At 45.5% G+C, this 13,516-nt stretch overlaps 2 protein-coding genes across 2 annotated transcripts in view; both read left to right on the top strand.

Annotated features, from left to right (window-relative positions):
• Nucleotides 1-4,380, top strand: part of LOC102996928 (uncharacterized protein C16orf96) — a 22,474-nt gene extending 18,094 nt beyond the window's left edge. The window contains 2 exon segments of the mRNA XM_028499763.2: nt 2,828-2,902; nt 3,928-4,380. Of these exon segments, the coding sequence (XP_028355564.2) occupies nt 2,828-2,902; nt 3,928-4,149 (297 nt within the window). The 3' untranslated portion in view covers nt 4,150-4,380.
• Nucleotides 4,381-9,598: 5,218 nt separating this feature from the next.
• Nucleotides 9,599-12,185, top strand: LOC114487748 (uncharacterized protein C16orf96-like). Its single transcript, XM_028499675.1, has 2 exons — nt 9,599-10,581; nt 11,733-12,185. Exons 1-2 carry the CDS (start codon nt 10,537-10,539, stop codon nt 11,952-11,954), a joined length of 267 nt encoding a protein of 88 aa, XP_028355476.1. The 5' UTR covers nt 9,599-10,536; the 3' UTR covers nt 11,955-12,185.
• The last annotated feature ends 1,331 nt before the right edge of the window (nt 12,186-13,516 follow it).

The raw sequence follows: 13,516 nt of genomic DNA, 5'->3' as shown, positions 1-13,516 counted from the left end.
ACAGTGAGAGGCCCGCGTACCACAAAAAAAAAAAAAAAAAAAAAAAGTGAACCCTGGAAGGATCAGGAGCTGGGCTTTGTACACAGCGCACTTCATTAAATAGTTCTTAAATGAACACGGGCTGCAAGAGATCAGCAGCCTCGTGGAGCCCTTCCAGTAGAGGAAGGAGGGAGGGCAGACACCTCTGCCCTGGTTCTGTCACAACATTGGGACTAGAGAGGAAACGCCACTGTTACTGCGTTACCTGGATGCCTGGGAGAAAATGTTCTAGACGTAACAGGTGGCACGAGAAATCCCCATTCATTCCCTGAGTCATTCAGCCAACGTCATTGAGCCTTCACTGTGTGCCAGGCGCCCTTCCAGGGCCCAGCGATACAGCAGTCAACAAGATGGACAGCGCCAAAGCCCTTATGTGTTTTTTGCGGGGGAATGGTAGTATTTGTTTGCTTTTAATGAAAGTATGCTTTACGCACAGTAAAATGCCCAGACCTGAAGTGTAAGAGCTAGATTAATTTTTTCCTCTTGGTACACCCATGTCAGCACCACCCAATCAAGATGGAAATGTTTCCATCACCTTAGAGTGCTCCTCTTGGGGTTTTTCCCACTAAGAACCCAGCAGGAAAATAAGTGAGGATAGAACTCTTTCTTACTGACTCAAATAATGTGAAAACATTATTTGCCCTTTGCGAGTGGACAGGTGTCTTTTATAAGCCAGAGGCTGCATTCCAAAGCCATTCTTGGGACAAACTATTATATCCAAGGCTCTGGCTTGGTGCAGGAGGAGACGGATAAGACAGCTGATGTGTATCAAATGCCAACTCTCCTAGGAAAATGCCATTTCTAGTCCCCTCAGCATCTTTGGGACAGGAGTGGTGTTAATGCCATTTGAACTAGGAGGAAACAGATTCAGGCAGAGTAACCAGCCAGTTGGGAGGCAGCCTGCTATTGTGGTTGGATAGGCCTGGGTTTCAATCCCGATTCTGCCACTTAGTGGGTGTACCAGTTTCCTGCGGCTGCTGTAACAGATGACCACAAACTGGATGGCTTAAAACGAGACATGTACTCGTTCACAGTTCTGGAGGCTAAAAGCCCCAAATCAAGGTGCTGGCAGGGCCTTGCTCTTTCTGAAGCCTCTAGGGGAGGATCCTTCCTGGCTTCTCCCAGCTTCTGGTGGCTCCAGGTGTTCCTTGGCTTATAGACGCATCACTTCAATCTCTGTGTCTGTTGTCACGTGGCCTTCTTCTCTGTGTGTATATCTGTATCTTCACGTGGCCTCCTTATCCATGTGGGCTGCCCTAATCCAGTATGACCTCATCTTAACTAATTACATCTGCAAAGATCTATTTCCAAATAAGACCATGTTCACAGGTTCTGGGCAGGCATGAATTCTGGGGAGGACATTAGTCAACCCAGTACGCAGGTTACCATGGCAGTGGAAGTTAGAGGCTCTCAGCTCCTCTTTATTTCTAGATTTTAACTAGGAAGAGCCAAGTGGGGATCTAAGTGTTAATGTTGGGCGTGATGACTACAAAAGGTCAGCTCCCTGCTAATGTGGTGTTGGAGGAAGCAGCCTGACACGTGGATGAAGCAGGATCTCCCTTCCATTACCTCCACCGTCCATCCTAGACCTTGAGACCCATCTGGGGCAAGGTGGATGTGAAGGAGCTTTGCATTAAATAGAATTAGGTTCATCTTGGGACCTCCCTGGTGGTCCAGTGGGTAAAGACTCCGCGTTCCCAATGCAGGGGACCTGGGTTCGATCCCTGGTCGGGGAACTAGATCCTGCATGCTTGCTGCAACTAAGAAGTCCGCATGCCGCAGCTGAGACCCTGTGCAGCCAAAATAAATAAATAAATATTTTTTAAAAAAAAACAATTAAATTCATCTTTGAATAACATAAAACTCCCAAATAACTGACTTAAGGCATAAGTGTATCTCTCTTTTACATTCAAGAAACTCAGAGCTGGTATTGAACTCCATGGTGTGTCACTTCCATTCACAAGGTCACCACATGGTCCAAGACGGCTGCTGGCACTCCAGTCATTAACTCTGCTTCCAAGCCAGCAGTGAAGAGGACATTGACCCACTTCCATTTACACCTCAGTGGTCACATCAAGCTATAAGGGAGGCTGCAAAATACAGTCATGATTCTGGTCTGCCAGATGCCAGCTAAAAGTTGGGGGTTCTGTTTCTGAGGGTAATAGGGAGACCAGATATGTAGGGAGAAGTAGAAGCCTGCTTCCAGCTTTGGAGGAGGAGTGACCCTACCCTCTGGGGACATGGCCCATTGGATGTGAGGCTCTTCCCAAGCAGGTTAGCTGGCTGCTGCTGTCATAGGGAGGGCCCAATAAGTGGAGAGAGGGCAGAATTAATGCAGGGAGTTGGTTTTTCATGGAGTCATGGGGATGGGAAATAAGGTTTTCCCCTGACCCTGGGGCACAGCATGTGTGGCATATAAGTGCTTGGTGGATGAATAGACTATGTCATTCTCACGGGGACCCCATTACAGATCAGAAGAGATGCACTTGTCTTAAACATCTAGGGACCCAAAGCATCAGTGTTTGTTTATGCTTTCCTTCCTCAGGTCTTCCTTCCTTTCCTGTGTAGCCACCTGTAGTTCTGTAAGGCCACCTCCAAGGGGAGGTCTTTTGCCAAGTCCCACGTTCCTTCCCTTCTGATCTGGGCACTGGAGCCCAAGCCTTCCAATGTGCAACCCCGCCTGCTGTCCACCTGGCCTCATTGTCCCTTCCTAGGGTGGATGTGGGAGGTAGAGGCTATCCTCAGGACTTCCAAGGATAGCTGACATGCCCTCTGCTTCTGTTCTTAGGTTGTCCATTCTCAGATTAAAAACCTAGAAATGTACAAGGCAGACAAAAGTGTGATGGAGCAGGAGCTGAAAGAGGTGAGTGAGCAGAGATTCCTCTCCCCCACCCCCTCCCCCATCCTGAGCCCAGCTTTCCCACCAGGGAAATGGAATCATCCAGCCAAGACAAAGGCAGGCAGACTTCCGGAGTGTCCTTCCACCTTTATCATATAGAAAGTTTGGGGGAAGTTCTCAAAAGTTGTTCCATCAATTCCTATTTTCAGTAACTCAGGATTAATGACAATTTTTTAAAATTGAAGTATAGTTGATTTACAATGTTATGTTAATTACTGTTGTACAGCAAAGTGATTCAGTTATACATATACATATATATATATATACATTCTTTTTTTAACATTGTTTTCCATTATGGTTTATCATAGGATATTGAATATAGTTCTCTGTGCTATACAGTAGGACCTTCTTGTTTATCCATCCTATATATAATAGTTACATCCCATTCCATCCGTTCCCCAACCCCCTCCCCCTTGGCAACCACTAGTCTGTTCTCTATGTCCATGATTCTGTTTCTGTTTCATATATAGGTTCATTTGTATCATATTTTAGATTCCACATATAAGTGATATCATATGGTATGTCTTTCTCTTTCTGACTTCACTTAGTATGATAATCTCTAGTTGCATCCATGTTGCTGCAAATGGCATTATTTTGTTCTTTTTAATGCTGAGTAATATTCCATTGTATATATGTACCACATCTTCTTTATCCATTCATCTGTTGATGGACATTTAGGTTGTTTCCACATCTTGGATATTGTGAGTAGTGCTGCTATGAACATAGGGTGCATGTATCTTTTTGAATTAGAGTTTGTGACAATTTATGTGAATTTAAAAACCATGCCCCAACTTCTCCATCACAGGAAACCTTGGCTTCTATCTAATGGTTGTGTTTGAGCCAACAGAGACCCCAAGGTTGAATTTAAGCCAAGGCTGGGTATCCAGGGTCCCAAACTAGAAAAACTGACCAAAGTGGTCTGATCTCCCCCAGCCTCTTCCTGCTCCCACCCCAGCAGCCCTGCCTCCCTGAGTCCCATCTCTCTCTAGAAAGCCGACAGGAGCTCCCTGGCAGGCAAGGCAAGCCGGGCTGACCTGGATGCAGTGGCGATGGAGCTGAATGAGACGATTCAGGGCATACTATTCAGGGTTATGGCCAATGAGGATGACTGGAAGAAGACTGTGGAGCAGCTGGACAAAGACCTACACACCAAGGTGAGGACCCCTGTATTAGTCACCACCTGCTGCGTAACAAATTACCCTGAAATTTAGTCCCTTAAGACAGCAAACGTTCACAGTTTCTGAGGGTTAAAAATTTGGGAACAGCTTAGCTGAGTAGCTCAGGGTCTCCCACGAGGCTGTAGTCAGGATGTCATCTAGGGCTGCTGTCATATGAAGACTTGACTAGAGCTGGAAGAGCTGCTTCCAAGATGGCGCCCTCACATGGCTGTGGGCAAGACTCCTCACTTCCTTATCACACAGATCCTCCTTAGGGCTGCTTGACTGGCCTCACAACATGGCAGCCAGTGGGCCACCCAGAGCACATGGTCCAAGAGAGCAAGACAGAAGCTGCAACATCTTTGATGACTTAGCCACAGAAGTCACACTGCATCATTTCTGTAGTATCCTGTTGGTTACACAGGTCAGCCCTGTTCAGTGTGAGAGGGGAACATATGGGGGTGTGAATACCAAGAGGTATAGTTGGGGAGCATCTTGGAGGCTGACCACCATAATGCAAACAAAGGGACATGGTGGGCAGAGGGGGTGTCCTGCTGGTCATTCGTTTATTCATTCATCATTTAATGATCACCTGTGTTGAGCCAGACCCTGGGGAAATGTTGATAAGAAGTCATAGCCTTAATGTGTACCGTCCAATAGAGAGACAGGAACAGTCAGGCCAGCCATTTCAGTGTTGTGTGGTTCCTGCAGCTGGGGTGGCTGGTGAGGACAAAAGAGCTTGGGTTTAGAATCAGGCAGCTCTGGGTCCGAGTTGCAGCCCCACCATGATTGAGAGTATGCCTTGAGTTATAGAACCTCTTCGAGCCTCAGTTTTCTCATCTGTAAAATGAGGATTTATTCACTCATCATCCACCTATTGGGTACCTCTGATACTGGTTAGCGAGGATATGACGATAAGCCAAACAGATATGGAACACACTTGTCATAGAAATCATACAAATCAATGCAGGATTACAGCCGGAGTAACTTAGTTATCTACAGAACAACTGACCTGTTTTTCTTCCATAATTCAATGGCAGGGTGAAAAAAAGTGGGACAGAGACTGTTATAGATTAAGAGAGTCTCAAGGGACACAACAACCAAATGCAACACACGAGGAGCCTTACTTTGTTTCCTGGTTCAGTTGCTCCAACTCTGAAAATGGGCTGGGAATTAGATCAACATCAGGAATGACTGCTCATTGTGTTAGATGGGATAATGGTATTGCAGGCATGTAAAAAAATTAACTAAAATATTTGAGTGAAATGTTATGATTTCTGTAACTTTTTAAAAAAACACTCCATCAATTCCCTGGTGGTCCAGTGGTTAGGACTCTGTGCTTCCACTGCAGGGGGCACAGGTTCGATCCCTGGTTGGGGAACTAAGATCCCACAAGCTGCATGGCATGGAAAAAAAAAAAGAAAAGAAACAAAGAAAAAAAGACAAATGTAGCAACATGTTAATAATGATTAAATCTACATGGTGGGTATATCAGCGTTCATGATTCTAGTCTTTTCTCCTCTCTATGTGTCTGAATTTTTTTCCTGATTGAAAGCTTTTTTGTTGTTTGTTGGTTGAAGTGATCTTATCCTCATTGCTCTTCTTTTCTGTGTGTATTTTTTTGTTTGTTTTGTTTTTGTTTTTGTTTTTGTTTTTTTTGTGGTACGCGGGCCTCTCACTGTTGTGGCCTCTCCCTTTGCGGAGCACAGGCTCCAGACGCGCAGGCTCAGCGGCCATGGCTCACGGGCCTAGCCACTCCGCGGCATATGGGATCTTCCCGGACCGGGGCGCGAACCCGGTTCCCCTGCATCGGCAGGCGGACGCGCAACCACTGCGCCACCAGGGAAGCCCCTGTGTGTATTTTAATTGTGGTAAAATTCACACGACATAAAATTAACCATTAACTATTATAAAGTGACTAATTCTGGGGCATTTGTTACATTCACAGTGTTGTGTGAGCACCATTTCTATCTAGTTCCAGAGCATTTCCATCCCCCCAAAGGAAACCCCAGGCCCATCAAGCAGTCACTCCTCACTCCCCCCTCCCCCAGCCCCTGGCAACCACTAATCTACTCTCTGTCTCTGGATTACCCTATTTTGGACATTTCATATAAATGAATCACAGTATGTGACCTTTTGTGTCTGGCTTCTTGCACTCAGCATCATGTTTTCAGGGTTTATCCATGTTGTAACATGAACCAGAACTTCATTTCTTTTCTTTTCTTTTAAAAAATTTTTTGGCCACACTGCACGGCATGTGGGATCTTAGTTCTCCAGTCAGGGATTGAACCCGCACCCCCTGCATTGGAAGGCAGAGTCTTAACCACTGGACCACCGGGGAAGTCCCAGAACTTCATTTCTTTCTAGGCTGAGTAATATTCCATCAAATGGATAGACCACATTTTGTTTGTTTGTTCTCTGTTGATGGACACTTGGGTTATTTCCACCTTTTGAATAATGCTGCTATGAGCATTCATGTACAAATTTCTGTGTGTTTTTTTCTCACGGGCCCAGCCACTCCGCGGCATGTGGGATCCTCCCAGACCGGGGCGTGAACCCGGTTCCCCTGCATCGGCAGGCGGACGCGCAACCACTGCGCCACCAGGGAAGCCCCCAAATTTCTGTTTGAACACCTGTTTTCAGCTTCTTTGGGTAGATACCCAGGAGTGGAATTGCTGGGTCGTATGGTAATTCTATGTTTAAGTTTTTGTATGGGTGATATATAGTGATGTCTGCAATTAACTCTCAAATGGCTCAGAAAAAAAAACACACATACGTATGTATAGAAAAAGAAAACATGACAAAATGTTAAAAATTGGTGAATTTCAGTGGATATAGGAGTGTCCTTTGGACTATTTCTGCAACTTTTCTGTAGGTTTAAAAGTTTTTGAGGGGGCGCTTCTCTGGTGGCACAGTGGTTAAGACTTCACCTGCGGGCTTCCCTGGTGGCGCAGTGGTTGAGAGTCCGCCTGCCGATGCAGGGGACACGGGTTCATGCCCCGGTCCGGGAGGATCCCACATGCCGTGAAGCGGCTGGGCCCGTGAGCCATGGCCGCTGAGCCTGCACGTCCGGAGCCTGTTCTCCGCAGTGGGAGAGGCCACAGTGGTGAGAGGCCTGCGTACCACAAAAAAAAAAAGACTTTCTTTTTTTAACATTGTTTTCCATTATGGTTTATCATAGGATATTGAATATAGTTCTCTGTGCTATACAGTAGGACCTTCTTGTTTATCCATCCTATATATAATAGTTACATCCCATTCCATCCGTTCCCCAACCCCCTCCCCCTTGGCAACCACTAGTCTGTTCTCTATGTCCATGATTCTGTTTCTGTTTCATATATAGGTTCATTTGTATCATATTTTAGATTCCACATATAAGTGATATCATATGGTATGTCTTTCTCTTTCTGACTTCACGTAGTATGATAACCTCTAGTTGCAACCATGTTGCTGCAAATGGCGTTATTTCATTCTTTTTATGGCTGAGCGGTATTCCATTGTATATGTGTACCACATATTTATCCATTCATCTGTCGAGGGACATTTAGGTTGTTTCCATGTCTTGGCTGGAACACACCCTCTTTATTGATCTCCTTCATTCCTGCCTCACTCCCTTTTCCCTCATTCTCATCTCCTTGGGCTTACCCTCCTTATTGTAAAGGAGAAACGCATACATTCATTAAATAGTTCTTAAATGAACACGGGCTGCAAGAGATCAGCAGCCTCGTGGAGCCCTTCCAGTAGAGGAAGGAGGGAGGGCAGACACCTCTGCCCTGGTTCTGTCACAACATTGGGACTAGAGAGGAAACGCCACTGTTACTGCGTTACCTGGATGCCTGGGAGAAAATGTTCTAGACGTAACAGGTGGCACGAGAAATCCCCATTCATTCCCTGAGTCATTCAGCCAACGTCATTGAGCCTTCACTGTGTGCCAGGCGCCCTTCCAGGGCCCAGCGATACAGCAGTCAACAAGATGGACAGCGCCAAAGCCCTTATGTGTTTTTTGCGGGGGAATGGTAGTATTTGTTTGCTTTTAATGAAAGTATGCTTTACGCACAGTAAAATGCCCAGACCTGAAGTGTAAGAGCTAGATTAATTTTTTCCTCTTGGTACACCCATGTCAGCACCACCCAATCAAGATGGAAATGTTTCCATCACCTTAGAGTGCTCCTCTTGGGGTTTTTCCCACTAAGAACCCAGCAGGAAAATAAGTGAGGATAGAACTCTTTCTTACTGACTCAAATAATGTGAAAACATTATTTGCCCTTTGCGAGTGGACAGGTGTCTTTTATAAGCCAGAGGCTGCATTCCAAAGCCATTCTTGGGACAAACTATTATATCCAAGGCTCTGGCTTGGTGCAGGAGGAGACGGATAAGACAGCTGATGTGTATCAAATGCCAACTCTCCTAGGAAAATGCCATTTCTAGTCCCCTCAGCATCTTTGGGACAGGAGTGGTGTTAATGCCATTTGAACTAGGAGGAAACAGATTCAGGCAGAGTAACCAGCCAGTTGGGAGGCAGCCTGCTATTGTGGTTGGATAGGCCTGGGTTTCAATCCCGATTCTGCCACTTAGTGGGTGTACCAGTTTCCTGCGGCTGCTGTAACAGATGACCACAAACTGGATGGCTTAAAACGAGACATGTACTCGTTCACAGTTCTGGAGGCTAAAAGCCCCAAATCAAGGTGCTGGCAGGGCCTTGCTCTTTCTGAAGCCTCTAGGGGAGGATCCTTCCTGGCTTCTCCCAGCTTCTGGTGGCTCCAGGTGTTCCTTGGCTTATAGACGCATCACTTCAATCTCTGTGTCTGTTGTCACGTGGCCTTCTTCTCTGTGTGTATATCTGTATCTTCACGTGGCCTCCTTATCCATGTGGGCTGCCCTAATCCAGTATGACCTCATCTTAACTAATTACATCTGCAAAGATCTATTTCCAAATAAGACCATGTTCACAGGTTCTGGGCAGGCATGAATTCTGGGGAGGACATTAGTCAACCCAGTACGCAGGTTACCATGGCAGTGGAAGTTAGAGGCTCTCAGCTCCTCTTTATTTCTAGATTTTAACTAGGAAGAGCCAAGTGGGGATCTAAGTGTTAATGTTGGGCGTGATGACTACAAAAGGTCAGCTCCCTGCTAATGTGGTGTTGGAGGAAGCAGCCTGACACGTGGATGAAGCAGGATCTCCCTTCCATTACCTCCACCGTCCATCCTAGACCTTGAGACCCATCTGGGGCAAGGTGGATGTGAAGGAGCTTTGCATTAAATAGAATTAGGTTCATCTTGGGACCTCCCTGGTGGTCCAGTGGGTAAAGACTCCGCGTTCCCAATGCAGGGGACCTGGGTTCGATCCCTGGTCGGGGAACTAGATCCTGCATGCTTGCTGCAACTAAGAAGTCCGCATGCCGCAGCTGAGACCCTGTGCAGCCAAAATAAATAAATAAATATTTTTTAAAAAAAAACAATTAAATTCATCTTTGAATAACATAAAACTCCCAAATAACTGACTTAAGGCATAAGTGTATCTCTCTTTTACATTCAAGAAACTCAGAGCTGGTATTGAACTCCATGGTGTGTCACTTCCATTCACAAGGTCACCACATGGTCCAAGACGGCTGCTGGCACTCCAGTCATTAACTCTGCTTCCAAGCCAGCAGTGAAGAGGACATTGACCCACTTCCATTTACACCTCAGTGGTCACATCAAGCTATAAGGGAGGCTGCAAAATACAGTCATGATTCTGGTCTGCCAGATGCCAGCTAAAAGTTGGGGGTTCTGTTTCTGAGGGTAATAGGGAGACCAGATATGTAGGGAGAAGTAGAAGCCTGCTTCCAGCTTTGGAGGAGGAGTGACCCTACCCTCTGGGGACATGGCCCATTGGATGTGAGGCTCTTCCCAAGCAGGTTAGCTGGCTGCTGCTGTCATAGGGAGGGCCCAATAAGTGGAGAGAGGGCAGAATTAATGCAGGGAGTTGGTTTTTCATGGAGTCATGGGGATGGGAAATAAGGTTTTCCCCTGACCCTGGGGCACAGCATGTGTGGCATATAAGTGCTTGGTGGATGAATAGACTATGTCATTCTCACGGGGACCCCATTACAGATCAGAAGAGATGCACTTGTCTTAAACATCTAGGGACCCAAAGCATCAGTGTTTGTTTATGCTTTCCTTCCTCAGGTCTTCCTTCCTTTCCTGTGTAGCCACCTGTAGTTCTGTAAGGCCACCTCCAAGGGGAGGTCTTTTGCCAAGTCCCACGTTCCTTCCCTTCTGATCTGGGCACTGGAGCCCAAGCCTTCCAATGTGCAACCCCGCCTGCTGTCCACCTGGCCTCATTGTCCCTTCCTAGGGTGGATGTGGGAGGTAGAGGCTATCCTCAGGACTTCCAAGGATAGCTGACATGCCCTCTGCTTCTGTTCTTAGGTTGTCCATTCTCAGATTAAAAACCTAGAAATGTACAAGGCAGACAAAAGTGTGATGGAGCAGGAGCTGAAAGAGGTGAGTGAGCAGAGATTCCTCTCCCCCACCCCCTCCCCCATCCTGAGCCCAGCTTTCCCACCAGGGAAATGGAATCATCCAGCCAAGACAAAGGCAGGCAGACTTCCGGAGTGTCCTTCCACCTTTATCATATAGAAAGTTTGGGGGAAGTTCTCAAAAGTTGTTCCATCAATTCCTATTTTCAGTAACTCAGGATTAATGACAATTTTTTAAAATTGAAGTATAGTTGATTTACAATGTTATGTTAATTACTGTTGTACAGCAAAGTGATTCAGTTATACATATACATATATATATATATACATTCTTTTTTTAACATTGTTTTCCATTATGGTTTATCATAGGATATTGAATATAGTTCTCTGTGCTATACAGTAGGACCTTCTTGTTTATCCATCCTATATATAATAGTTACATCCCATTCCATCCGTTCCCCAACCCCCTCCCCCTTGGCAACCACTAGTCTGTTCTCTATGTCCATGATTCTGTTTCTGTTTCATATATAGGTTCATTTGTATCATATTTTAGATTCCACATATAAGTGATATCATATGGTATGTCTTTCTCTTTCTGACTTCACTTAGTATGATAATCTCTAGTTGCATCCATGTTGCTGCAAATGGCATTATTTTGTTCTTTTTAATGCTGAGTAATATTCCATTGTATATATATATACCACAACTTCTTTATCCATTCATCTGTTGATGGACATTTAATCTCTAGTTGCATCCATGTTGCTGCAAATGGCATTATTTTGTTCTTTTTAATGCTGAGTAATATTCCATTGTATATATATATACCACAACTTCTTTATCCATTCATCTGTTGATGGACATTTAGGTTGTTTCCACATCTTGGATATTGTGAGTAGTGCTGCTATGAACATAGGGTGCATGTATCTTTTTGAATTAGAGTTTGTGACAATTTATGTGAATTTAAAAACCATGCCCCAACTTCTCCATCACAGGAAACCTTGGCTTCTATCTAATGGTTGTGTTTGAGCCAACAGAGACCCCAAGGTTGAATTTAAGCCAAGGCTGGGTATCCAGGGTCCCAAACTAGAAAAACTGACCAAAGTGGTCTGATCTCCCCCAGCCTCTTCCTGCTCCCACCCCAGCAGCCCTGCCTCCCTGAGTCCCATCTCTCTCTAGAAAGCCGACAGGAGCTCCCTGGCAGGCAAGGCAAGCCGGGCTGACCTGGATGCAGTGGCGATGGAGCTGAATGAGACGATTCAGGGCATACTATTCAGGGTTATGGCCAATGAGGATGACTGGAAGAAGACTGTGGAGCAGCTGGACAAAGACCTACACACCAAGGTGAGGACCCCTGTATTAGTCACCACCTGCTGCGTAACAAATTACCCTGAAATTTAGTCCCTTAAGACAGCAAACGTTCACAGTTTCTGAGGGTTAAAAATTTGGGAACAGCTTAGCTGAGTAGCTCAGGGTCTCCCACGAGGCTGTAGTCAGGATGTCATCTAGGGCTGCTGTCATATGAAGACTTGACTAGAGCTGGAAGAGCTGCTTCCAAGATGGCGCCCTCACATGGCTGTGGGCAAGACTCCTCACTTCCTTATCACACAGATCCTCCTTAGGGCTGCTTGACTGGCCTCACAACATGGCAGCCAGTGGGCCACCCAGAGCACATGGTCCAAGAGAGCAAGACAGAAGCTGCAACATCTTTGATGACTTAGCCACAGAAGTCACACTGCATCATTTCTGTAGTATCCTGTTGGTTACACAGGTCAGCCCTGTTCAGTGTGAGAGGGGAACATATGGGGGTGTGAATACCAAGAGGTATAGTTGGGGAGCATCTTGGAGGCTGACCACCATAATGCAAACAAAGGGACATGGTGGGCAGAGGGGGTGTCCTGCTGGTCATTCGTTTATTCATTCATCATTTAATGATCACCTGTGTTGAGCCAGACCCTGGGGAAATGTTGATAAGAAGTCATAGCCTTAATGTGTACCGTCCAATAGAGAGACAGGAACAGTCAGGCCAGCCATTTCAGTGTTGTGTGGTTCCTGCAGCTGGGGTGGCTGGTGAGGACAAAAGAGCTTGGGTTTAGAATCAGGCAGCTCTGGGTCCGAGTTGCAGCCCCACCATGATTGAGAGTATGCCTTGAGTTATAGAACCTCTTCGAGCCTCAGTTTTCTCATCTGTAAAATGAGGATTTATTCACTCATCATCCACCTATTGGGTACCTCTGATACTGGTTAGCGAGGATATGACGATAAGCCAAACAGATATGGAACACACTTGTCATAGAAATCATACAAATCAATGCAGGATTACAGCCGGAGTAACTTAGTTATCTACAGAACAACTGACCTGTTTTTCTTCCATAATTCAATGGCAGGGTGAAAAAAAGTGGGACAGAGACTGTTATAGATTAAGAGAGTCTCAAGGGACACAACAACCAAATGCAACACACGAGGAGCCTTACTTTGTTTCCTGGTTCAGTTGCTCCAACTCTGAAAATGGGCTGGGAATTAGATCAACATCAGGAATGACTGCTCATTGTGTTAGATGGGATAATGGTATTGCAGGCATGTAAAAAAATTAACTAAAATATTTGAGTGAAATGTTATGATTTCTGTAACTTTTTAAAAAAACACTCCATCAATTCCCTGGTGGTCCAGTGGTTAGGACTCTGTGCTTCCACTGCAGGGGGCACAGGTTCGATCCCTGGTTGGGGAACTAAGATCCCACAAGCTGCATGGCATGGAAAAAAAAAAAGAAAAGAAACAAAGAAAAAAAGACAAATGTAGCAACATGTTAATAATGATTAAATCTACATGGTGGGTATATCAGCGTTCATGATTCTAGTCTTTTCTCCTCTCTATGTGTCTGAATTTTTTTCCTGATTGAAAGCTTTTTTGTTGTTTGTTGGTTGAAGTGATCTTATCCTCATTGCTCTTCTTTTCTGTGTGTA

The sequence above is a fragment of the Physeter macrocephalus genome, chromosome 14 (assembly GCF_002837175.3).
Source record: "Physeter macrocephalus isolate SW-GA chromosome 14, ASM283717v5, whole genome shotgun sequence".
Taxonomy (NCBI): domain Eukaryota; kingdom Metazoa; phylum Chordata; class Mammalia; order Artiodactyla; family Physeteridae; genus Physeter; species Physeter macrocephalus.
Note: the sequence above shows the minus strand (reverse complement) of the source record. Positions and strands in the feature narration are given on the sequence as shown.